The sequence below is a fragment of the Tiliqua scincoides genome, chromosome 13, assembly GCF_035046505.1.
Source record: "Tiliqua scincoides isolate rTilSci1 chromosome 13, rTilSci1.hap2, whole genome shotgun sequence".
In the NCBI taxonomy this organism is placed as follows: Eukaryota; Metazoa; Chordata; class Lepidosauria; order Squamata; family Scincidae; genus Tiliqua; species Tiliqua scincoides.
The window spans coordinates 7883947-7911229 of NC_089833.1; the positions used below are offsets into that span (position 1 = coordinate 7883947).

Consider the following 27283-nt stretch of genomic DNA (forward strand, 5'->3'; position numbering starts at 1 on the left):
TTAGGCCGGGCAGCCACTTCTGCCCAGAAATCCAAGCACACAGCTGGGGCAACAGGCAGCTAAAATGTTCATCCTCTCCTCTTCCTTGTACTCAGCCACATTTTTCCGTTTTGCCTGCCTCCCGTCAGACCTAGTATGGGCATAGTGTAAACAAGATTCCGAGTCACGAGGCAAAGGCAGGCTTTTGTTCTTGATGTGGTTCGGAGGGTGTGCAGAGGTAGCTTTGAGAGGTGCATTAAAGTTGCAATCTATAGTGCAAATAGGGCTGGTGCTGTTGACTGAGGAGTACCCGGAGCTGGCTTCCGGGGTGGATTCTCGTAGTAGGCTGGGGCACACGGTCCACCTCTTCTTGCCATCCAGTGGGTCATCATTTCTTAGATCACACGGAGACCGTTCTTTTACACTACTCTCTTCATCGCTGGATTCGACACAGCAGTGGTCTTCAGGGTCCACGTATACCACAGTGACATCCAAGACCCCACTGGGAGCTGTAACTACACAGAAACAAAACATTTTGGTTGTGTGGTTGGGCACACAGGCATGATAGGTTGTGTTTACTGCTGAAAATATCTGGCCTATGACATTTTCTCTGTGTGTTTTGGATAAAGAGTTCCGGAGAGATGGGGTTGAGATGGGAATGGGTCAGACAATAACATTCACCCCAAAAGTGATTGTGCTTGAATGGTGTAATATTAGGCAACATGCAGCTTATTAACTGCAGTGCGTATCCTAGGGTTTTTAGAAATTCTTTTGTGCATCACTATTAAATACTAGTTTGGGAGTTTGGGAAATGCACTATTATGGGTCAGTTTTGTTAACATTTTAGACTACAAAAGAATACACCAAAAGCTGATAATAAAATCCATTTCTTTAGACTTAATTAAAATCCGATATTCAATAACGATATATACCTATGTGGGCATTTCCTTTTTCTCTTTATAGCAATCTGTTTTGCTCGTGCTATGTTAGATTATGCTAGATGTGTTGTAATGATATGTCTTGTTTATTTTTAATTAACAACTCATAAAAGGTGGGCTGGTTCAATGGATGCCACTAAAATGAAGTGAAAGAACATTACAAGATTAGTCTTTGGCATTGTGCTATTTTCTACTGTTACCCTCTTATTTGTAGTGTGACACTAACTATACTTCTTTATAGAAGTAACACAATCACTTGACAAACTTTTTCCCTAGACCGTACACGTCAGGTTGCATGTATAGTGTTCTACCCCCACCCTATCTGGGATCTTCCCTGCATACAGAAAGGCAGCATGTAAGGGAGAAGGGTTTAACCATTTTGAGGCCACATGCGAGACACCCAGTGCTAGGTTTGCCTTGTTTTTATCTTTTTGTAAGCAGTCCTGCTGGGTGTCTCTCTCTGTATAAGCCAGTCTCAGGAGGTGGGCCTTGCCACATGGGTTTCTTTTTAGGAGGGAGCTCAGGGGAGGGGAGGGGTGCCACTATCAAGAGAGTGACGGGCCAAGGGAGATATGGCGGTGGGGGTTGGACAGGCCGTTACAGGAGAAGGAGAGTTCATCATAGGCAGATCATCTCTCCTTCTGGTCCTTCCCCCAATTCTCGGATGCCTGGTGGTCTTGGCAGTGAGTCCCTGGATCTGAAGCTGCTGCTTTTGAATGCCAGGTCGGTGAATAACAAAACCTGCATTATCCGGGATTTAATCCTGGATGAGAAAGCCGACCTGGTATGTATTACGGGGACATGGTAGGAGGAGTTAGTCTCTCTGAACTTTGTCCTCCAGGTTTCCAGGTGTTGCAGCAGCCAAGATTGGAGGGACGGGGAGGGGGAGTTGCAATGGTCTATCGTGAGTCCATCTCCCTTACCAGGTGCCCTGTCCAGCAGTTTGCTGGGTTCGAGTGCCTGCATGTTGTGTTGAGAGAGCCGGACAGGATTGGGATTCTGTTGGTGTACCGCCCGCCCTGCTGCCCAACAGTCTCCCTGCCTGAGCTGACTGGGGTGATCTCGGGGGTGGCATTGGAGGGCCCCCGCCTGTTAGTGCTGGGGGACTTCAATGTGCATGCAGAGGCCCCTGCGTCAGGTGCAGTTCAGGATTTCATGGCCGCCATGACAACCATGGGCCTGTCCCAGAAGATCTTGGCCCCAACACATACTGCAGGACACGTGCTGGACCTGGTGTTTACAGCTGGGCATGGGGGCAGTGATCTGGACGTAGAGGAGATCAAGATCACTCCGTTGTCATGGACAGATCACTTCCTGGTAAGGTTTAGGCTTGTTGCGACTTCCTACCTCCGCAGAGGCGGGGGACCGTTTTCTGTGGTCCGCCCCCGGAGGCTAATGGATCCTGAAGGTTTCCTGAGGGCTCTGGGGATTTCCCCACTGCCAAGACTGGCGTCTCATCTGAGGCCCTGGTTGACCTCTGGAATGGGGAAATGACCAGGGCAGTGGATGAGATTACTCCGGAGCGACCTCTGCCACGTCGCACTTGGAGCGGCTCCTTGGTTCACTGAGGAGCTGCGAATGATGAAGCGGCAGGGCAGGCGCCTAGTGCGACGGTGGCAGAAAACTCGTGATGAATCCGATCGGACACGGAGTAGAGCCCATTACAGAGCCTATTCCGTGGCGGTGGGAGCAGCGAAGAGATCGTTCTTCTCTGCTACCATTGCATCTGCTGACATCCGTCCGGCAGAGCTGTTCTGTGTGGTGCGGGGCCTCCTCCATCAGGCCCCCCCAGTAGACCAGGAGGAATACACGGTCAGCCGCTGTGATGTGTTTGCGCAACATTTTGCAGATAAAATCGATCGTATTCGTCACAACTTGGATGCCACATTGACAGTGTCTGACGATGTCTCCTTGGCAACTGCTTGTCCTGTGTTGTGGGATTCTTTTCAGCTTGTACAGCCTGAGGATGTGGACAGACTCCTTTGGAGTGTGAGGCCATCTGCCTGCCTGCTCGACCCTTGCCCAGCTTGGTTGATAAGAGCTGCCCGGGTGGGCTGGCTGAGTGGACAGGGAGGGTGGTCAACTCTTCCTTGATGGAGGGGATGTTACCACTCGCTTTGAAACAGGCAGTGGTTCGCTCCCTCCTGAAGAAGCCCTCCCTGGATTCCACTGTGTTGGATAACTACCGGCCAGTCTCCAACATCCCGTTTCTGGGCAAGGTAATTGAGCGAGTGGTGGTGTCCCAACTCCAGAGGGTCTTGGATGAAGCGGATTATCTGGATCCTTTTCAATCTGGCTTCAGGCCGGGCTTTGGGACAGAAACCGCCTTGGTCGCCTTGGTGGATGACCTACGCCGGGGACTGGACAGGGGGAGTGCGTCCCTGTTGGTCCTGCTGGACCTCTCAGCGGCTTTTGATACCATCGACCATGGTATCCTTCTGGGCCGATTGGCCGAGTTGGGAGCTGGAGGCACTGTTTTGCGGTGGTTCCGCTCCTACTTGGAGGGTCGGTCCCAGATGGTGGTGCTGGGGGATGCCTATTCGACACCTTGGCCCTTGAGATGTGGGGTGCCACAGGGCTCAATTCTGTCCCCCATGCTATTTAACATCTACATGAAACCGCTGGGAGAGGTCATCCGGGGCTTTGGAGTGGGGTGCCATCAATATGCCGCTGACACCCAGCTCTATCTCTCCTTTTCTCCAGATTCCAGGGTGGCGGTTGAGGGCCTGGAGCGCTGTCTGGAGGCAGTGAGGATCTGGGTGGGGGCTAACAAGCTGAAATAAAATCCGGATAAGATAGAGGCTCTCCTGGTTCGGAAATCCTCGATGCAGGTGCTGGACTATCGGCTTGCGCTGAATGGGGTTGCACTCCCTCTGAAGGAGCAGGTCCGCAGCTTGGGGGTCCACCTGGACTCGCAGCTGCTCCTGGATTCCCTGTGGCTAGGGGGGCCTTCGCTCAGCTTCGGCTGGTGCGCCAGCTGCGGCCATACTTGGATCATGCTGACCTGGCCACGGTGATCCATGCCTCGGTGACATTGAGATTAGATTACTGTAATGCGCTCTATGTGGGGCTGCCCTTGAAGACGGTTCGGAAACTGCAACTAGTGCAGAATGCGGCGGCCTGTGTGGTTACTGGAGGTAGGCGGTTCGACTCTGTCAGTCCGCTTCTCCAGTGGCTGCATTGGCTGCCCATTCGTTTCCGGGCCCAATTCAAGGTGCTGGTATTGACCTTTAAAGCCCTATACTGCTCTGGACCAGGGTATCTTAGAGATCGCCTACTCCCGTACAATCCGGCTCATCCTCTTAGGTCATCAGAGAAGGCCTTTTTACAAGTGCCGCCGCCTAGGGAGGTACGTGGGGCGGCTGCAAGAAATAGGGCCTTCTCAGTAGTAGCACCAACGCTATGGAACTCCCTTCCCCTTGACTTAAGAATGGCTCCTTCTCTTGAGACCTTTCGGCGAGGCCTGAAGACCCTTCTGTTTAAACAAGCCTTCTGAGTTCTCGGCCTTTTTAACATCTTTTAATATTTTTTACAGGCCTGATTCTTTTATGACTTGCTGCTGCTCTATGCTCTTTTTACCTATTTTTTACTCTGACTGCTGTTTTTTATGATGTGTTAATATGTTTTTAAATTATGTTTTTAATATGTTGTAAGCCGCCTTGAGTCCCTTCGGGGAGAAAGGCGGGGTAAAAATAAAGTTATTATTATTATTATTATTATTATTATTGTGCTAACAGTTTCAGCTACACAATCATGTATTATGAGCTGAACACATGGTGTATTCTATATGGCAACACCAGCAAAAAAGGGGGGGGAATAGGGAAGACAAAGCAGCTTACCATCTCCTTCCTTTTCGCCTTCACTTTCTTGATCTCCTTCATAACCAGAGCAGGAATCCAAGCTCCAGTCCAGAAAGTTATCTAGAAGACTTTCCTCCTGATTGGAGAGTTCAGCTGTGGGTGTTGTCACAAAACTGCCCCTGTCTTCTTGAATGCTGTCTTCTCTTCTCCTGTGACAAGAATACAACCAATATATTAAAAAAAAGGGGGGGGGAGACTAGATTAGGCTTTTCTCAATAGCAAAGTGATTTGAGAGATGCACGGTCTACTGGTTATTTTCTTGGAGGAATCTTTTTGTCTACAACATGTATTTACATCTCTCAGCACAGAAACTTCCAACTGTTTTATTTGGTGGCCCAGTACAGGTAGCAATAGAGAGAAGTACAATAATATAGAATGGCAGCTCAAAACTATGATGGGCTCAAAGTTTATAGCCTGGTTATTATAGGTGTATCATCATCAGCTAGAGGGACCTTGTCAGAAATGCAACAATTACTCCCATCACACCAAGCTAGAACAGAGGAACCTGCCTTTTTGTTCTCTTTCCCGATGGAGAAGTGAGAAAGGCCTCCACTGTGTTCATGTACAAAGAGTTGGGCTCCGGGTCTTCCTGTTTCACCCCAAGCAGGGAACAAAGCTGGCTGTAACTCATCACCTAAGACAGAGAAGCCCAGAGAGACAACATGCTATGAATACAAGAAATATTTGTAGCAGATATGAGAAAGCCGCATACACATTTATTTAAACCTCCTTCTAAGTTGCCTCTCACTTGTGATGAAGGGGTCACCAAAGTAACTCACAATCATGTGTCCATTTAAAAGCAAGGAGTGCAACTACCAGTCTGGCTTCACAGAGGGACAAGGGGAAGAATGCCTATCAGCTGCACACCAGGACAGCAGTGGGAAGTGAAGCAGGGTCTTCGATGAGGACTGCAGTAGGTGGATAGGTAGCTATGTTTATATTTTAGTCTGGAATTGTAAGCCGCTGTGGTCATTTGTTCTGGCTTTGGAAAGGTGGGATACAAATCTTTTAAATAAGGGAGGAGACAGATATCCAGTTCCTAAGCAAACAGGGCTGGCCAATCCATGAGATCAACTGAAGCACTTGCCTCAGGGGCACCCGTTTCTGTCTGCCTACTTGTCTTCACTGTTTCTCCTCCTTTGACTCCCTGGACTGGAAAGGGGGGATAGAAAGGAATAGGAAACATGGAGTGGAGGAGGCTGTTGAGCTTGAACTTTGGAGTAGGAGAAGAGCCTGGTATATCGGGGGGGGGGGGGAGAACAGGATTTGGCATGCCACGTCTGGAGGCCTTAAGCAGGCACTGCAAGCAACATACTATTGAGTTTAATACAAGTTTTTAATTTTCCTTCAAATCTACCTTTTGACTTACTTAAGAAAGGCAGAATCTCCCTGGGAATTCAAGAGCCTTGACGAATCAGACCAAAATTTCATCTCACTCAGCATCCCATTTCCCACTGTAGCCAATGACATGTTCCAAAAGAAGAAAGTGGCAACTCACAGGAGCCCCCAGAAACCCAACTGGCACTTCAAGTGCTGATGAAGCCACCATTGCCCACACAGATGCAGTGGGAAAAAGTTACAGCCCTGATGCCAATGAAGGCAACAAAGAATTTTTGCACACGAGTAGATGGGGGAAAAGGGCTTAATTACAAGATTGTGCCATTACCATTCCCGTACTAGGAGGTATGCACTGCCTTACAGATATTTAAAGGGAATGAAATGCCCCCATTCCCCCAACACACTTTAGGAGAGAAGTAAAAAGTAGCAAAGGGCACCTCTTCCTTGCCGATTTTTTCATAGCGCTCATCTTCAAATCGTTGTTTCACAGCAGTAAGGGACACCTGCCTATAATCTTTTGGGACGTCATCATGGAAGCTGGAAAGAAAAAACGTTTTCAAGCAGAGGCTGGAAGCCTACCTGTCAGGGATGTTGTTGCAGTTGACTGCAGTGGCAATACCAGGGATTGGACTGGATGGCCTCCAAAGCCTCTTCAAGCTCTAACCTTTTACAAGACTACTGGTGCCAAGGGCTACTCAGTCAGACTTGGCTAGGCTGAGCTCTGTCTGTATAATTATTCATCCACCAAGACCCCCCACGACAGCAAAAGATCTTTACCAGTTCTTGTGGAGGCTCAGTACACAGGGCATCAGTTCTTCAAGGGAAAATCCTGTACTTTCAGATAACTGGCTAATCCAAGGATGAGCTGGGAGAAGAGATCAAGAACTGTCAGTCTGCATAGCAGTCGTTATTTCCCCAACTCTCAGCTAGACCTTTTCAATATCTTGACAAAGGATTAGGATCACAATAGCTGCAGTGCCAATGCCCGAGTCAAAACTACACACACGTCCCACAAGAGTGTTCTCCATTAGTTATGTTTAATTTTTTTAAAAGATGCTTCATATCACCAAGTTGACCAATAAGACTGCTGCCCAAATGGAAAATTGTTTTCCCCTAGATAGGGGAGACGTCTTATATAGTGATACAAGCTTGTAGTACAGGAGCATCCATTGTTATAGCATGCCTCACGCTCAGTGCAATTTTGACAGTAAAATAGAAAAAGATTGAAATCCATAAATAATAATAATAAATAATAAACTTTATTTATATCCCATCCTTCTCCCCGAAGGGACCCAGGGCAGCTTACAACATATTAAAAACAGATTAAAAACATAATTTAACCACAAATAAAAACATATTAAAACACATTAACAGATACCCATAAAAACAGTAGTCAGATAAAAAGAGCAAAACACTGCAAATCACAGAGGAATCAGGCCTGTAAATATAGAAAAGATGTTTAAAAAAAGGCCATGAACTCAGAAGGCTTGTTTAAACAAAAAGGTCTTCAGGCCTCGCCGAAAAGTCTCAAGAGAGGGAGCCATTCTCAAATCAAGGGGAAGGGAGTTCCATAACATTGGAACTGTTCAAAGGTTTGCTGCAGAAAAGGACAGCAGTCTGTGCTGTGCATTCAGCCAATGGAAGCTACATATAGGTGGGCGCTTTTTATCCACAGGTTTGGAACCTGCAGATAAAAAGGACTCACCACAGGTTCCAAACCCATGGTGGAGGGGCCATCTGACCTCCCAGACATGCATTCTGGTTGCACCTGGAAGGCTTTATAAGACCTGGAGAGGCTGTGTGCAGCCTCTTCAGGCATCAGAACACCTCCAGATGCGATTGGAAGGCGCTTTTCGGGGTCAAGGTTAAGGGCCCAAACCAGCAGATGCTGTAATCTGCAGGGGTTCTGGGAATGGAACCCCTGTGGATGCCAAGAGCTGACTGTATTCTGGGTAGTGCTGAATGAATGCACAGGGCCAACTACTTGCAGCCAGGAAACGTTTGGGGAGAGGAAGTACAGGAAAGGCAATCTACCCTAGAAGACCTGTTCAACAGGAAGCCTATAGTGCCCAAGGGCGAGCCATATGATGAAATGAACCTGACTCATACTCTTGGAGGAGCTCCTCCCATCGTCTCCCATCACTGCCATGTAGGAGTTACTTAGTGATGTAGTATGTTCTGACCTACTGCCCTGATGAGCACAGTATAAAGAAGACTGCCTAACTCTTGGGAAGCCTATTTGACACTCCCACCTAGAGCTCCCCTTACCATTCTTCTGATCAGCTTACTTTGCAGTTCTGCTCAACTCCCCAGCAGAAAGATAAGCTACCCAAGAGAAAGACCCACAAATAGTTCCACAGCAGCACACATTGCTTACCTTGCTTGTGTAGTACTTTCGCTAGCAGTAAAGCTGCAGCAGACAACCGGGCAGGAGAGTAAATACAAAGACCAGTATTTAGGAGTGAGAGTTCACAGATAAAGCTGTATAGATGTGCAGTTCTCCTCTCCAATGGGATTATGTCCAGCAGTACTTCCTTGTAGTCCACAATAGTTGGGATCTTAAAAAAAAATGAATAAGGAATATGTCAAATTGAACATGGCCATACAGGATTTAGCACTGTGCTATTCTCCAAATGCTGGCAATTCTGTACTAAGAAAAAAGTTATATCCAGAATGCTAAATTTGGGGAACATTTTTGAGAACATGTTCATTTCTGCCCACCCACAGGATTATAACTGGGGGAAACTGGGAAGAGCAGACCTCAAGCTTGTACATTTCTTTCTTTCACTTCAGGGAGGAATGAACTGAGGTTTGTTTTCAACACGGGATGTACATAAACCATAAAAAGGGGTATTCATGATCTCCATAAAAAGGTAGAAACTTGTACAGTATGCATACTGTACAAGTTGTCCAACATTCCTGGGGTTATGATAAATTGCTAGACAAGTGGAAAACAAAAGCAATACTGAAGACACAAATGGAACTATTCTGTCAGCAAAAGTGCCGTCACTTCTGAGGATACAGAATGGCTCCCTGAAGAGGCAGGAAACGCAGCTCAAAACTGCCTTGTTAGATCAGTCCAAGGTTCATTATGTTTGCTTTCCATTGGCAGCCAGCTTGTCAAGACAGAGTTTCCATTAGCTTTAAGAGGCTTACCCTTATCTTGCCTTCAAGGGCAGAGATGATCTCCCCCATCATCCTGACAAGGTCTTCATATTTGTATGTGTTGTCAGTTAACCAAACCGCTTCCCGTATCGTCAAAATCTCTTTGCTGATAAAGCTGTAATCAAGACAAGTTAGCACTGCGGTCCAGAACATTAGGACAACAAGAATGCTAAAGTTTTGTTTATTCGGTTTCTGACTGGGCCTTGCACATTCAACAGAATATGTAGCGAACACACCATAAAAGCCCATCAATTAGGTTTCTGGGGTTAAAGTAAGAAGAATTTAGAAGAGTGACAGTCAAGTAAGAAGCACTAAATTTCAGATTAGTACTACATAACGGGCTGACACGAGGTCAAATGTGACTAGCATTTCTTCAGATTTACCTCTGTATAAGTTTGCATTACAACTTAAAGCAACCGTTTTAAAATTTAAAAGGTTATTGTTTGTTTATGCATGTGATGTGGGAATGTCAAATCAAGTCAAGTCAACCTTTATTAGGCATAAACATTTGGTAGGTGAAGACTCTGTAGATGTGGGAATGTCTCTTAAGATGGTGCGGGTAGTCTGCTTTTCTATACATACTTGCATTAAAAATGATAACACTTTTTTATCACAGTATTTTTAGTCATTTATTTAACGAGACACCCCCCCAAACAAAGAGTGCTGCCAAAATGTGAAACACTATTTCCCCAAGATAAGGCAGGCCTCTTACAGTTATGCAAGTCGAGTATTTAGGATTGTATCAGAGTAAAAAACAAGGTGGCCAGCATTTATTCTCTGCTGTGAAAAAGCCATAAAGAACCTCCCTCAGCTTCAGCAATAGCCAGAGTTCTAGTAAACTTTGTGGGCTATCTTCTACCCAATTAGGCTTACATATCTGCCATTCTCCGCCATAAGAGAACATAAGAGCCCTGCTGGATCAGGCCATAGGCCCATCTGGTCCAGGTTCCTGTATCTCACAGTGGCCCACCATATGCTTCAGGGAACACACAAGACAAGATACAACCTGCGTCCTGGTGTCATCCCCTGCACCTGACATTCTGAAATAGCCTACTTCTAAAAATAGGAGCTTGCACATACCTATCATGGCATGTAACCCAGTCATTATTTGCAAAGGCTCTAGATGCCACTAGCCAAGCAGCAGGCAGAGGCAGCAGGAGGCACAATTAAATTTGACTACCACAACATGCAGTGTTTTGCAGACCACAGTTGGGTCCCCATGTATACAGGCTCTCTGTGCGCACGCACACAGTTGAGGTTCTTACCGTGTACAAATAACCATGCACGCAATTCCCAACAGCTGAAGGCGAGCTCGGGGTACAGGTCTCATTTTCAAGTACCGATCCACACACCCCACCGTCATATGGAGACAGAGGCTTGAAAAATCCTTCATTGTCGCTACTTCCACCAGCCAGTCAATCAGAATGTATCTAAAAAACAAGAGGCAGAACAAGCTTTTCTGAGAAAGCCATCCTCAACCAGGCCAAGCAACAGCTACAGTTCTTATCTTCCCTTTGTCAAAGTTATTCATCCCTTTTTCCTTTCAGCACTTGAACAAGAGGCTCAAGGCTCATCCTGCTTGGGCAACTAGAAAGCTTTCAGACCTTAACAAGCCAGTGAAAGTGAGGCCTGAAAGCTTTTTGAACAAGCCAGTCAATGTGCTCAGTTCCATTTAGAGCACTTTTTGCCATCATGACCCCCACCTGGAACAGCTATCTCAGCTCGCCTTACAGAAAATACAAGACTGGGAAGAAAAAATGCTCAGCGGATATGGTCCCAGAAGCCGTTTCCTGAGGGATAATGCCTGTTATAGCTGAATGTTTCTCTCACCCTAGCCAATTCTTGGAACTGCTGCTCATTCGGTAGTAGGGAAAATAGAAATAATGCTTCACTCTTATCAAGAAGATCTGGCATCCAATTAGTGCAAAAACCTACCAGGTTATTGTTAGTTTCTGATCAAAAGGTGGATTGCAAAGCCCTTCCACGCAAAGTTTTCTTGCAAATACGAAGACGACTGCCCCCATCCCTGCACACACAAAAAACCTTCCGGTCTATGCCCCATCCTAGGGAGGACAATAGAGGGGCAGCAAGTAGCTTCTTAAGTGAGACTGCGCTGCCCAACTATGCTTACCTCATTGTCTCGTTCATCCCCTTTTGGACATTGAAGATGCTCTGCTTGCTGAGAGGAAGAGAGGCCTGGAAGAGCTGATTCACCATGTCGTTGGAGGCCTTTGTTTCCAGTCCCAGTTGGCTTCCGTTTCCACATGCTTTGGCTAGAGCTAACTACATTGCCAAGAGACAGCAAGAGCCCAGATTAATTTTTTTTTTTTTTAAAAGGAGGAAAAAGACACTGGCTTTGAAAAATAAAAGACAAAGATTGCAAAGGGGACTTTGGGACCTCTCCAAGGGGAAGAAAATAAGAGCTGGGCATGTGGTGTATTTAGTGACAACCCTCAGTATTTGGGGGAGGGGAATGGTTTTAAAATGAATCTAAATCACATTAGAAACACATCAAATTTTTACACTGAGCGGACATTCACTTCATTAAAATGAAACTATGACCGTTCAAAAACAAGCAGCAAAAATGATGGGCTTGTGACCTTGCATACACATAGGATACACAAGCCCATCACTTTTTGCTTCCTGTGTGAATGGCCATAGATCATTTTAATGAAGTGAATGTCTGCTCAGCGTAGAAAAGCAGTTGCAAATTGCACAGGGACTGCAGACCTGAAGAAAAACGTGCTCCAGCCCAGGGGTGCCCAAACCCCGACCCTGGGGCCACATGCAGCCCTTGAGGCCTCTCAATGCAGCCCTCAGCCTCCAGTGAGCCTCTGGCCCTCCGGAAATTTGTTGGAGCCTGCACTGGCCCGATGCAACTGCTCTCAGCTCCCTGGGGCATTTGGTGGGCCGCTGTGAGATACAGGAAGCTGGACTAGATGGACCTATGGCCTGATCCAGTGGGACTGTTCTTACGTTCTTAGGGTGACTGTTTCACATCTCGCGTGAGCTGTGGGATGAGGTTTTCCTCCACTGCTTGCTGTTTCACGTCTGTGACGCAGCAGTGGCAGTGAAGGAAAGGCCAGCCTTGCTTTGCGCAAGGCCTTTTATAGGCCTTGAGCTATTGCAAGACCTTCATTCATATATATAAGTTCATCTTTAATATATTCATTTATGTACTTATGTAAATATATGCAAATTCTAAATGTAAATTAATTCTCCCCCCCCCCGGCCCCTGACACAGTGTCAGAGAGATTATGTGGCCCTCCTGCCAAAAAAACTTTGGACAACCCTGCTCTAGCCTCTGCCATTGGCTAAGGGCCTCTTGAAAGTTGCACACCATGCCCATTAACATCATGGCAAAAGGAAGACTAAAGAAGGTGCAACTGCAGGGAGCTCCCTTCTCCCTCTCTGTACCAGAGGAGAACTCCAATTTGTTCCGACAGTCAGTTGCCCAGGGGAAGCAAACCAGAATGAAAGGCACTCTAGCTCTTCTGATCAGCCAGAGGGCCAGTGACTGCTAGGACATGGGCATTATGGTAATTTTGCTGTGAGCCACATAAAGATTATTTGATCAAAAGGGGGGTTGTAAGTCTTCCAGAAGACGTAAAGAAATAAATCTCACCTGGGCTTCCCAGGAGCCCTTAGCTGCATAATTCCTGAGTTTCCGGAGGCTCTGAAGATACCTGCCAGGGTCTGACATCTAGAAAGGAGGATACAATCAGGTTCTTGGCTGAGTGAATGACAAACAGCAGATTTTATGTTAACAAAAAGAGCCCTTCCTCCCCTTTTCCCCCCATACACGCACATTTGAAAACAGATTGGATCCTTGGCCCAATTCAAAGCTCCACACCTGGTTCCCTCAGCACAGCTACAACACTTACGTAACTATCTTCCACTTCTAAGTCCATCCACACCAGCTCTCCGTGTGGAGCAAGTTCTAAAGTGCTGGTTTTTGTTTGCCCCCCCCCCAGCTGCTTTTACAGCACAAAAATAGCGTGACACTTACAGCTGCTCTTCTGTTATTTTCCCAGAGGAGGTAGGAGCTGTGCAAGCAGCCTTGCTTCGAGGACCTCTCAAACATGTCAAGGGCTTCTTTTCTCCTGTCTTCATCCTAAGGATGATCAAAAGGTGGCAATTTATGCCATTGGTTCAGCGACAGGGGCGTGTGGGGCCACCAAGCTCTGGTGTTCCCTTCGCAGGCTTTGCAGCAAGCCTCTTGAAGGCTTCAGTTTCAAGACAACAAAAAAGCGTAGGAGGCTGGGAAACTAGGTGTGGCAGCAAGTTGAGGCCGAAGTGGCAGAGGGATGAAAGGGGAAATGTGATAATGGGGGCTAGTGGGGGAGGTTTGGTTTCAATGCTTTGGCCACAAATGCAATTCAACCACCTGTTTCAGCAGATTGCTTTAACTGGCCGTGCTGCTGATGGCTCGCGGTACAGAGAGGGCAACGCATTCATGGACTCTGGTTGTTGTGCACCTCCAAAGCTTGAGACCTTCCTTGCCATTCTATCTGCTTAGAGGAAAGTGCTTTGCAGATAGCAATGCTTTACAAAGTAGAGCATATGGGACTTGGCCACACTGCCACGGTGATCAAGTGGCACTTACCCAAACCCCCCCCCAAGTGAAAATAGCTTGAGGGGATGAACCAGTGAGCGAAATGTGCTTATGGAGCTGCCTGGCCCAAAATGAAGCATGGTTAAAAGGAAGGAGGGTGCAGAGGGGAACTTCAACTGTGGGGTCAGGTGCTCACTCCTGTGTGTACAGCTGTATACTCTGCTGGCACCTGCAGAAGTAGGACCCTTAAAAGGTGGTATTTGCAGGGTTAAAAAAGGTGGCATGAACCCTGACAGGCTGTAATTGAACAAGTAGATACGGGGAGTCAATTAGATCTTTTCTAATACAATTAGATCCAAGTCAATTAGATCTTTTCTCAAGAATACAATAGATCTTTTCTGCAAACTCCTCCACCACACTGACATGACAGATGACACAGACAGGATCCTTCCCAAAGCTCTGGGGAAGTCTAACTTCAAAGCATTTTTGGGAATCTCAAGAGGAACAACATAGTCCAGGGGTTACCAAACTGTGGGTCAAAACCCACTGGTGGGTTGCAACCTGATTTTTGGTGGGTCACTAAAGGGTGATGAAGAATCAAGTAACTAATTGCCTCAAGCCCTGAGGTTATGCAAAAATCACATACTGTAGCTGCTAATTACCCTACAAAGGGCTCAACTGCTGCAGTTTGCAAGCATGTGTGAATATAGGGAGATAAATGTTTAAGGGTCTTTTTTGTGGTTTTATTACTTATAAATAAATAAATTTTTCTTTCTAGACCTTTTTTAGAAGTCTGGTAAACCTAGGTGGGTCCCAATAGAGAGTTCTTTTAAAAAGTGGATCCAAATGCTAAAAATTTTGGGAACCACTGGCACGCTCACACAACACAGTAAGAATCCTCTTACCTCAAACAGATTTAAGACCTTAGCCAGGCAATACAGAATTGAACCTTTCTGAGCCTAAAAATGGGAGGGGGGGGGGGAGGTGTGGAGACAGAAGAGAAAGAGTAGCAAGTGTTAAAGAGAAATAAATGAGCATAATCAATCATCATTACCGAGGCTGCTTTAGTTTTCTTGTCAATTTCCAAAGAGATCCTTCTTTTAATTACTTTTGCTAATTAATCTGAAGGTGCAGTCAGCCATGGTATTTGATGGATGATGTATACAGAGTATGATTATTTGTGGTGTCCAAAAGGCTGTTACTTCTATCCAATTTTTCCTCCAAGAAGCTCAGAAGACCATAAAAACATGTACTGTTTTCTCTCTCCCCACATTTAACTCCACAACACCACTGTGAGGTAGGCTAGGCCGAGAGATGGCAACTGGTCAAGGGTCACCCACGAAGCTTGACGGCTGCGTGGGGAACACTTTGGCCATCCTAGATGAGCCACTATGAAGAGCCAGCCTGTTGATCTAGGAAGAGCTGAGAAAGCCAAATTCCCGGAGAGTTGCTGCTGGTCAGTGAAGACAAGTCAGGTGCCTTTCTCCACTGCAGTAAGGCTCAAGAATGCAATAAGGAGAACAGAGAATGAATCTAAGCTCGGAAAAGAATCACAAGGAATGTTGGCTCACTTTTTGCATCTGGCACTCTGCCTTGAGGCTCTCGTAGACCACAGCTTTACAGCAGCTCCCGCTCAGAGACCAGGGTGGCCGAATGAAAAGCCAGATAAAGGGAGCTGCCCAGAGGTTCAGATGCTCTGCCAGGCTGAAGAACCGGGACGCCTTTAACCCATTCACTTCTGCACGGCCCTCTTCCGAGGCAGACACTGGAGAAACAACAGAGGGGGAAAAAAAGATGTTTAGGAAGGCAAGATAGGGTGTCTGGTTTATGTGTCCCAGTTGCAGACTATCTATCCAATAATAAGTACACTTGGCATTTGTACATGGCAACACACTTCATATGTACTGTATTGATGTAATCATCATAACTCAGTAAAGCAAATAAGCATGCATTATTGTTCCCATGCTGCAGATGGGAAAGATAGAGGCCGAGGAGGAGTGGCTAGCCTGTCCATTTAGCAGGTTCATGACAGAGGCACAATTTGAATTGGGGCTTTCCGATTTGCAGTGCAGTCTCTTAACTGCTATGCTTTCACCTGCTCTATACATGACCAAATTACAAATCCTCCCTGCCACATGGACAGGAGCAGTGAAACTTTGGCACGGCAATGCCCTCAAAGCTGTAAGTATCCCCTTCCCAGTTAATAGGCAGCTTTGGTGGTGACACTGCCAAGCCAACCATAGATGCTAGACGGCTGCCCAAACAGGTCACACCTTCACTTCCTCAAGCAAGGGAGATGTCATCTGAGGTTGTGAGCCTGTAGCAGGACTGTGTGACATGTTGCACTGTATTTAGATGGGGCTGGGAAACAATGGAGGATTAGGTAGTTGACTCCTTCCCCTCCAGATGGTGGCTTTGAGGGAGCAAAGAGTAACAGTAAAGTGGAACTAAACAGAAGAGGGCCAAGCTGGATCATTCCAAAAGCCCAGCTAGTCTAGCATTCATTTCCCTACAGTGGTTCATCAGTTGCCTGCGGAAAGCCCACAAGCAGAAGACTAAATCAGGGCCTTCTGCCCTGCAAGAAGGACCAGCTAAGAACCAAGATGCTCTGCTCTGCTGTTGTGTGACTGTAGCCAACACTGTAGCCTGGTTACACCTAATATAATGCACTTGATGGAAGAGAACTGGTAATTCATTGTGCTCCCACTGACACTTTCATGCTGTACAGAAAAAAAAAAATCAGTGCATACCCATGAAGCCACCCCCTTCCCAACAGTGCTTCATGGCTCCCAGTACATGGAAGGTGAGAAGAGGAAGTAGAGGGCATAACACATACCCTGTCCTTGGACAGCCCACCGAATGACAGTTTCCAGGCCGCAGAACAAAACAGAAATGGAATATAGTAGCAACACAGGAGGTTCCCTTTACCGTGAGAGGAGTATCCTCACCCATCTGGTCCACTTGAGACCTATGGATACTGGCCAAGCCTAACATTCATATACACTGGAGAGCAAGAACGTCCAACAAGTATGGCTGAAAGTTCGAGGTGAGCAACTAGAGAACCTTGGCACATAATTCTGCAGATACGAAGATTCCCAAGTGCACCAAGCACTACATCTTAGAAGTGTGACTGTCCCCAGATCGGAAACCATGTCTTGATACTTTGCCCTAGCTCAAATGACAACAGACTATAACAGGAACTTGTCACATCAGGAAAAGAAACAGCAAGAGAACCTACAGAACTTACTTGGGGAGCCCAATATTGAGAAAGCTAGCTAGTTCGAAAGAGTGTTTTTGATGTGAAATGCATGGAAACAGCCGGTGAAATGACTGCAAACTTCTTATCCTCCTGTTACATTCTCAAGCTCCCCCCCCCGCCCAAAAAAAAAAACTGCCAGTGTTTTGGCTGCATGCATTTCAGAGTAGGCGGCCCTTCTCATCTGCAGATTTGACTCAACACAGATGGCCACTTGAACAGGAAGGGTCCTGCTGATCCTATAAAAAAGTGTCCCTTTGAATCAAAAAAAGCCACTTTTCTTACCATTGCAGAGCAGGTAGCCTCCAGAGATTAGAACAGCTATTTTCAGGTCTAGGCAAGTAACCCCCTCCTCCCTTGACCCTGGTGTGCTGAAGAATGTAACTCCGAGGTGATTAAATGCTTCCATCTTGCATTCCGAGGCTAGCAAGATAGGAGGTCATGACATTGGCAGGACCCAAAAATAGCTGTTCTAATCACCAGAGACCGATTGCCTGCTTTTAATTTTTTTTTAAGCAGATTTCAGTATCCACCATTTTTGGCATCTACAGGGATGTGGTGTGTGTGTGTGTGTGTGTGTGTGTGTGTGTGTGTGTGTGTGTGTGTGTGTGTGTGTGTGTGTGTGTGTGTGTGTGAGACCTGTATCTTTAAGTACTTACAGCCTTCATTGTAGAGGTAGGCTATGCCCAGCTTCACAGCAGCTTCAAAGTTGCCCCTTTCTGCAGCCCTGCACAAGAAAAAGAATTTTAAAAAGAGAATGACCCAAGTACTTTTTAAATTCTGAGTTTTAGCAAACCTAAGCCAGATGCAATTTAAGAAGTGTCCCTTAACTACTTTTATTTTTCTGTGTGTTGAGCACCACAGTGTAGTTCACGTATCAGCACAGTAATTCAAGATTAGTGGTTGGGTTTAAATAAAAATTTAATAGGACCCTAGGCCTCTATTCCTTCACAGCAAAAAAACAAAACTAAAAAGGTCAACTCTCAGGCAGGGAGACGTGACCCTCCACTATAGGAGGATACAAGAGTCTCATTCCCCCCACTGCCCAGTTTCCAAGCAGGAGACATGCAGAAGTTTAATACCCAGAGGGGAATTGATGCTACAGCAGTCCAGAACACATGCATCAGCCTAGCGGCAGAAATCTCATAACACAATCTCATAATACACACACAATTCAATTATATGAATTTTATGATGGAACCCCAGAGCAGGAACAGATTAGCTTCTATACTGTGGACAAACCTGAGAATGAAACCAAGACAGCAGGAGTGGGTGGGGGAGGTCATGACCAAACCACAACCAAACTCTGTGCGAGGCAGAGCCAGACTGGGGATTGATGGTATGCCTCCTCTGGAGGAGGAATCCAAAACATGTCCAGCTGTGCCTTGTGCAGAGGAGGGGCAACCCATGTGACAACGCGCTCCCCCCCCAACTAAGCACTACTGAAATCAGCAAGACAAGATAGGATTGCACTGTGTCTATCCACACATACTAGGGAGCAAGTCTCAATTCAGTGAGTCTGCTGAGCAGACATGCGTAGTACTGTGCTGTAACACAAGTTCTACTGATTTCAATCACTGACTGTGCATGGGCAGGGTGGAACAAGGGTTGGAACAGGCCCAAGAACCAGGTGGAATCAGTGGAGGAAGCCTCTGCTGTATCCTAACCTGCCTTCCCAGGTCTGACATCATTACATGGAGCCTCTCAGATTTGCACCAGTGATGTACCTTCCAAATCTAGTAGCCCCATTGGACAGGCTGGATCATTACACATGGTAAAGGAAATAATACCCCTTACCCCAGGAGACCTCCAGCCTGCTGCTAACCTATGCTGGAAATGGCATAGACCACTTGGGCCCAGCTGCGCCAGTGCAGGTTAGGATTGGGCTGCATATTTTTCCCAGTTTGTTTGCTGATGTCTCCCTTGTGCCTCTTAACCATGCAAGCCCTTTATTATTATTTAGAGACAGAATTAATTTCTCTCATTTCTTTTACAATATAAACTGTTTCATGATCTTTTTATGGTCAAAATATGTTTATTGTGACAGCAGCTGTTACCCTGCACATGCCCAATCTCATCTGATCTTGGAAGCTAAGCAGGGTCAGGCCTGGTTAGTACTTGGATGGGAGACCACTTGGGAATTCTGGGTACTATAGGCTTATACCATAGTCTTTCAAGACTGAAGGTTGCCAACCATCTCCCTATACTGAACACTATCTCCCGATCTCGTCTGATCTCGGAAGCTAAGCAGCATCAGGCCTGGTTAGTACTTGGATGGGAGACCGCCTGGGAATACTGGGTGCTGTAGGCTTATACCATAGTCTTTCCATGCCCGATCTCATCTGATCTCGGAAGCTAAGTAGGGTCAGGCCTGGTTAGTACTTGGATGGGAGGCCGCCTGGGAATACCGGGTGCTGTAGGCTTATACCATAGTCTTTCGGGACTGAAGGTTGCCAACCATGTTTATTGTATAAGCATATTTGTATGACTTTTTACTTAGCAATAACGAGAAGTCCATTTAAATATAATGAGTTCAGCTGGCTACCAGGATGTCACCAAGTTGGGCCAACTGAAGACTTCCTTGTGTGCCAAATGCTGGCCCCCACTACCTGGTGACATGTCCTGTTCTTTCTACTTCCTGGACTGAAAGAGGAAGGGGGTGGAGAGGTAGAAGAAGTGTGGAGGAAGAGAGTGATGGACATCAACACTCTAGCCCACCATTCTCTGTACCACTCTTCCTTTTTCACTCCAGGGAGTAGGAGGGAAGGAGGAGCAATGCACAGATGGAGATGCCAATCAGCTGCTTGAGGCAATCACCTCAGCTGACCTCATGGATGAACTGGTCTTGAATGCCAAGGCTTCTTAGCAAACAATGGCCCTACCAAAGCCACCCTTCTATGTTCTTGAGTAACGGATAGCAAGCATATTTGGCTTTCCAAGCAAACCCATTCCAATTAAGCAACACTGACCAGAGAGAGAAAGTAAGCTGTAAGCAGGGCTCTTAAAAACCACAACTAAAACCGACTTATCAATCACCACAATCTAATACAGCCGCAGTGTCCAATCTCCGTGATTGTGCAAGTCCAAAACTCTTTGATCTCGGGGATACTACCACTAACCTTTCAAACATTTTCAAGTTACATGGTGAAGGCCATAGTTCTTGAAAACTTGCACAGCCCCAAACGCTCACATGGTTATCCACGAGGTACTTGAGATGAGAGTGCACCTGGAAGGGACAGAGACAATGAGAAAAGCTTGGCAACCCAGGAGACTTTGAGACAAGCGCCCTCAAGATCAGTCAACACAAGAAGAACACAGTCTCCTGGCAGCCTTGGTCCTTTGTTCCAGGACCACTGACAGGAGTTAAAGTTGCTGATAAGAACCAAAAAGGATACCTGTATTGCAGTGTTATTCAAACTGTGAGGCGCGGCTCTTTAAGGCGGCGCCAGGGACTCAAAGGGGAGGCGCGGGATGTCCTCTCGCAGCAATACAGTGCGCTTTTTTTTAAAGCAGAAGAAATGGGAGTTGCTCAGCTGCGAGAGTGGCTGCTGCCATCCGCCCTCTTCCAAACATGCTCAGCTTGCAGTCCTTAAACCTCGCTGATCCTTGTCTGGTTGGTTCCTAGTTCCCAGCCTGGGATCGCTTCTCATCAAAGTCAAATCTTTCAATCTCCAAATCTTCCTGCTTTCCTCCCCCTCCCCAAATAAAACACTTCCCCGGGGTCTTAAAAGTTGTTTCCATGCAGTTGGCAAAGGGGAGAGACAAGCACACACTTTACTTGGCCAGGAGCAGAAAAAGGGTACTGTTTTTCAAAGTGATTTATTAATCTTGTTGTTTGAAGAGGAGAGGCTGTATTTTTAAAGTGATGAATCTTGCTATTTGAAGGAAATACTTATTAGCCATTGATGAAGTGATTGCCAGCCCAATCCTATCCACACTTTCCTGGGACTAAGCCCCATTGACTCTAATGGCTTACTTCTGAGTAGACACACATAGGCTAGAGCTGTGCATCTCCTAATATAGGAGACAAATCAGCTTCCTAACCAAACCCTTATCAGCTCTGATATATTTTCATGGTCTATTTTTGTTTTCCCCACCAGCTGCCGGAAAAAATTTAATTTAATTAATAAAGGGTTCAATCCTATCCAAGGAGAATGGGAGAAATGACTAGTTGGATTGGGGTTCACAGGGGTGTGTGTGTGTGTAATGTTGGTCAGACTGGTTGTTCACAAAGTTCATTTGATAAAACAATTCTATTGGTACACTTACAAAGTTTTAAAAAAATGAGTCCTCCTAGACCAGAAAAAAATCTACCTACTCCAGCATCCTGTCTCCAACAGTGATCAGCAGCTGATCATTTATAAAGCATGTATATTGCTGTGTATTAATAATATATTCTTAAGATCTGCATTTAATAAATGATATGATTAATATAATTAATATTAATATAGTTAATATATATTTAATATTATATTATAGTAAACATAATATTATAATATTATATTTAATATAGTTAATATTTCTGGCCACTTCCTGTTTAATGATGTCACTTCCAGCCCTCAGGAACATGATGGAGAGTCATGGCCAACAGCCACGGGGGTCAAGGGAGCCACTGGCCAGAAAAATTTGAGTACCACTGCTGTACTGCAATCTCCAAGGAGCAGGACCATCTTAGAAACAACTGAAGCACATTCTTAAAAAAAAGAAAACAAACTTTAAAACTTACAGCTCGGAGGGAAAGGATGTCCTCAGCAGGCAGGCCCTTCAGGACGTGGAAGAGAACATCATCAGGGAGGCTCAGCAATGTCAGGACTCTGGGTCTTTTTCTCATCCTTCTCTTGGAAGGGACAGAGAAGCACCTGGAACACCTACAGTGGATCACTAGGACAAAGCCAGACATTGCAGCAAATGAGAACACAAAAGTGTCAGAATACAGACCATATTGCAACACCATCTTTGGACGCAAGATGTAGTAGCAGAACAGATTTTATTCCTGAATAACTGTCTTTGTACAAGATAGCCAGAGAAATTATTTGAACTTGTGGGGATTCCCTACTTATCAATGACATGGGCTTCCCAAAAGCTTAAAAAAAAACCCAAATCCGTTACCTAGGTTCATTTTCAAGTTTGAAAAAGACTTCCTCCTTCTCAGCAAGTCAAACACCACTGACAAATTCAACAAGGAGTGTAGACTTTCAATTAAGTCCATTCAAAATGGTGTAGTGACATGACTGCCCCATGAACCCAAACAAAACTGGATGGCAGCAAGAGTCAAATTAGGACCAGTGGTAAGGATGGAAGTTCTAACATGAACTGGTTTATTTTCTGATTGCATTTCAAAGACCAGGAAACAGTCAACAAATTAAAAGTTTAAACAGGGTGCATGCACTGAGGAGGTGGTTGGACTAGAGAACCACCGAAGTCGCTTATTAATTCTAACAGCTATCAAATATACTTGCCAGTTAAGTCCCATATTTTAGTCTATAACATAAAGCAAAATATCCCAATTAAGACCAACTATACTACCTTCATGCAATACCTTCCATTTTAATGGTGTTTTATTGCTTTTGATCGTATCTATACAAATACAAAAGCTGCTTTGGAATGCATAAGCAAAAAAGAATATCAATATTTTAAATGACTCATTAACATTAAACCTTCCTTTGCAAGATAGTATTAAAGATTTATAGCGCTAGAACCCTGAATAGCCATCCTGAGGGGAACAGAATACCAGCTACAGTATTTTAAAATGGACAAGTAATTTGGAAGAGAAACAAGTACATTTAAAAATCATGTTTTTGCCTTCAGTCCCAATTATCCTCCAGGGTTTGGTAATATATCAGTTAAAGTCATCAACAACAACAACAGTATTTATATACCACTTTTCAACAAAAAGTTCACAAAGCGGTTTACAGAGAAAATCAAATATCTAATGGCTCCCTGTCCCAAAAGCGCTCACAATCTAAAAAGATGCAAAAGAATACCAGCAGACAGCCACTAGAACAGACACTGCTGGGGTGAGGTGGGCCAGTTACTCTCCCCCTGCTAAATAAAAGAGGAGCACCCACTTGAAAAAGTGCCTCTTAACCAGTTAGCAGGGGTTAATCACATTTGTTTGTTCACAGCAAGCACTGAAACAGCCCAGAACCCACAAGTATACATTTTGTTTCTGTCTATGTACAGAGGGAATCTTCAACTGGGCAGGTACATTGCCCATACCACAAAATTCACACCCATGCAATCGCCACATATAGCAATGAATATGGTTCATGCTTTCTTTTATGAGAGCAAGTAGTTTCCTTAAAGAAACTGCAAAGACATTCCTAAGCATGTCTACTCAGAAATAAGCCCCACTGGGTTCAAAGGGTCTCAATTCCATGTAAATGGGTATAGGATTGCAGCCACAGACATTTTTAAGGCCCCATTGAACTCAATTATATTAGTAGTAAACAAATTTAGAATTGTGAGTACTTGCTAAAACCTTCAGCAGAATCCTTTCCCTGTAATCAACAGAACACACAAGTGTTGAACCATCACTGCCACATACCCAGAGTCAAGACTGGGGAAAAGCCCATATAAAGATCATTGCATATTTTTGGGTGAGTACCCCTTTTCAGGAACCCAAACATTGAATCAAGTTATTGTTGCTTAAAAGTTTCTTAACATTGTCCTTTATATGGAAAGCACACAAAAAAAAAAAGATTGGAAGTATCCCAATTTAGGAGTTTTAAAAATTAAATTTCTGCCCAGCACACAGGTGCACACTTTTCATCCCTGGGCAGAAATGGCTTAAAGACAGCCCCTGCCTGTAACTAGCATAATGCAATAGACTTGCAGAATGGTTTGCATTTTGGGATCTATTTGGTGACAACCTGTTGCATGACGGAAAGAGAATTCTACATAGTTTTGAGCCATCAAATGCAATTTCTTAGCAGGCACTGAGTCCAGTTATCCCTTTATCCAAAACCTGCCCTTTGGTCTTTTTATTATAAAACCTTTTATGATCCGAGTGTGTTCTAACACAAACCCCTTGCAGTGATCTCAAACGTCCATTGCACAAGCCTCGAGGCAATCCCCACCCCCTGCAGGGAGCTCCTGTCCCACGATAGGCTTGCTGCTTCCTTTTTAAATCCACCCGCCCAAATTGCAGGGGCGCCCTCTCCTTGAGATTTAAAGGAAAACTTTTTAACACCCCCTCCCCAGCACGCATGCAACCTGCAGAGCCCTGGTCAGCAAAGTCGCCTGGCTGATGCCAAGTGCGCTCCATTTAAACATCTGACCTCACCTGGGTCTCCCTGCAACAAGCTGCCAGTCACCAGCTTGCACTAGTGCAACTGTTAGAGGTCCAAGCCGTTTCCACGAGAAGGTGCCTTGCCCTACCCCACTATGCAAGGGAAGGGCGACTGAGAGCAATCCTATGCATGCCTGCTCAGAAGTAAGTCTCATTATAGTCAATGGGGCTTACCCCTGGGAGAGTGTGTATAGGATTGCAGCCTCAGAGCCCAATCCTATGCCTGTCTGCTCAGAAGTAAGTCCCATTAAGAGTCAGTGGGGCTTACTCCTGGGAAAGTTTGTATAGGATTGCAGCCTCAGAGCCCAATCCTTTGCCATGTCTGCTCAGAAGGAAGTCCCATTAAAGTCAGTGGGGCTTACCCCCAGGTAAGTGTGGACAGAACTGCAGCCTCAGAGCCCAATCCTACACAAATCCTGTGTTTAGCTGGGAGTAAACTGGGATTACCTTGGAGTCAGAGCACAATCCTAGGCATTTCTACTCAGAGATGCAAGTGCCACTGTGTTCAACGGGGTTTAGTCCCAGCAAAGCATGTACATAGGATTGCAGCCTTAGCTGTCATATAGAGCCATTAAACTTACTTCTGAGTAGACATACATAGAATTGCACTGTTAGAGGATTGCCTTACCTAGGTTCAAGCCTCAAACCTCCACCTCTTAAAGGGCTAAAACCCACAGCCATTCACACCACCCAGCTGCAAATCCTGTGCTGGGCTTACCTGGAAGCTAGAGCACAATCCTAGGCCTGTCTACCCAGAGTAGTAACTCCCACTGGGTTCACTGAGGCTTCAAGTCCCATTCTAGTCATATTTAATCAGAAGTAAATCCCACTGTAGTCAATGGGGCTTACTCCCAAGTAAGTGTGGATAGGATTGCAGCCTTAGTCCTGGGAAAGCATGCATAGGATTGCAGCCTTGGCTCTCATAGAGCTCCATTAATCTTACTTCTGAATAGACATGCAAAGAAACTGCACTGTTAGAGGATTGCCTTCCCTTGCCCAGCACTTGCTGGCAAAGTCTTAACCTCCACCTCTTATAGGGGGCTGAAGCCCCCATAGCCACAGTCACTCACAAGAGCAGACCTAAAAGCAGGAGAGGGAGACCACCCAGGACCACCCCACGAGGAGGGGGGCAGGAAGGACCAGTGCACCCACATGCTCTCTGCATGGAGCATCCCAGACCCTCCAGCCTGGGAGGGAAGAGACCAGGGCTGCCACTCACCACCCGCCTTCATCCCTGCTTGCACATCAGGAGCCTGGAACGGCTGCAGGGGCGCCAAGAAGCTACACTCATTCATAGTAAGCGCCTTGGCGGGCAGGGGGCGGAGCCTGTCTTAGCCACGCCCCCGCTTCTCCCGAGGTCTATTCAGGGCAAGGAGAATCCCCCGCCCCTCCTTCCCCAGCCTAAAAGCCGCGCCCCCCAGTAGGAACGCACCAGCCAATCTCTATTCTGGCAGCGTGCGCGCCGTTCTTCAAGGCCACGCCCCTTCGCCGCGGGGATCACGCCTTAGCAACCGCGCGCTCCCTTTTTCAAAACCCGGCCGGGCATTGTGATTGGCTTAGCGGGCGGGGGTGAACGGGTGCGATCGGGCGCGCCGATTGGTCCGTCGGCGACGCGGATTCGAATCGGGGGGCGGTTGGCGGTTCGAATGGCCGTTCGCGCCGGGCGGCGTTGAGGCGCAGGCGCACATCGAGGGGGGGGCTTTGCGCGCCTCAGTATTATAAGCGGGCGCCTGTCAGGCAGAGTCGAGGTTTCCCTCCAGTGTTGACACGCACCATTATGACCCAATAAAGCTAGGGGGGAATAATAACACGGTCTTTAAGCACGTCCCAAGCACCCTAGCTCTGTGAGGGGGCAGCCTCGAAGGAAGGCTTGACCAGGGGGAACAGACACGTGTGCAGTGCACTTATGAATGCTGCCCCCTCAACAGGAGTTCTCACAAATCACACACAGCCTTGAGGGGAAGGCTTGACCAGGGGGAACAGACACGTGTGCAGTGCACTTGTGAATGCTGTCCCCTCAACAGGAGTTCTCACAAATCACACACAGCCATGAGGGGAAGGCTTGACCAGGGGGAACAGACACGTGTGCAGTGCACTTGTGAATGCTGCCCCCTCAACAGGAGTTCTCACAAATCACACACAGCCTTGAGGGGAAGGCTTGACCAGGGGGAATAGACACGTGTACAGTGCACTTGTGAATGCTGCCCCCTCAACAGGAGTTCTCACAAATCACACACAGCCTTGAGGGGAAGGCTTGACCAGGGGGAACAGACACGTGTGCAGTGCACTTGTGAATGCTGCCCCCTCAACAGGAGTTCTCACAAATCACACTCAGCCTTGAGGGGAAGGCTTGACCAGGGGGAACAGACACGTGTACAGTGCGTGTGTGAATGTTGCGCCCTCAGCGTGAGTTCTCACAAATCACACACACACACAACAGCACCCTGCCTCTTTCCCACCAGGAGCCCGTCCTGCCCAGCAGCTCTGTCCCCTGATTCAGCTCTGCATTTTCAATGGTGGCTGAGCTAGGTGCTATTCGACACACCTGAAATTGGCTCGTGGCCCACTGAGTGGGTCCCGACCCACAGTTTGATAAAACACTGATCTACATTGCAGCAGCACTTGCGGTACTATAAAGAGCCACCAGTAGAACTGGCTGAAAAGTCCTGGTCTAAAAGGCCTTATCTACTCATGCTTCAAAATGAGGTGGGAATGGCCTTCACCAAGTGTTTCTCAAACTGTGGGTTGGGACCCACTAGGTGGGTCATGAGCCAATTTCAGGTGGGTTCCCATTCATTTCAGTATTTTATTTTTAATCGATTAGACTTGATGCTGCCATGATATGTGACTGCATTTGGGGGAAATGTTACAGACCTGTACTTTGAACAGGCTACTATGTAT

General features: G+C 46.4%; 1 protein-coding gene and 2 pseudogenes across 1 annotated transcript; 2 read left to right on the forward strand and 1 right to left on the reverse strand.

Annotated features, from left to right (window-relative positions):
* CCNF (cyclin F) lies at positions 1-25660 on the reverse strand. The gene is made up of 17 exons (XM_066640825.1): positions 25602-25660; positions 21818-21972; positions 20211-20317; positions 17751-17818; positions 15407-15600; positions 14741-14794; positions 13290-13394; positions 12906-12983; positions 11412-11563; positions 10546-10710; positions 9272-9395; positions 8493-8673; positions 6893-6980; positions 6553-6652; positions 5287-5411; positions 4757-4926; positions 1-494 (listed from the first exon to the last, which is right to left on the reverse strand). The coding sequence occupies exons 1-17, from the start codon at positions 25612-25614 to the stop codon at positions 1-3; spliced, it is 2373 nt and encodes a 790-aa protein (XP_066496922.1). The 5' UTR covers positions 25615-25660.
* Positions 19134-19250, forward strand: LOC136633837 (5S ribosomal RNA; annotated as a pseudogene).
* Positions 19280-19402, forward strand: LOC136633778 (5S ribosomal RNA; annotated as a pseudogene).
* Positions 25661-27283: the final 1623 nt, after the last annotated feature.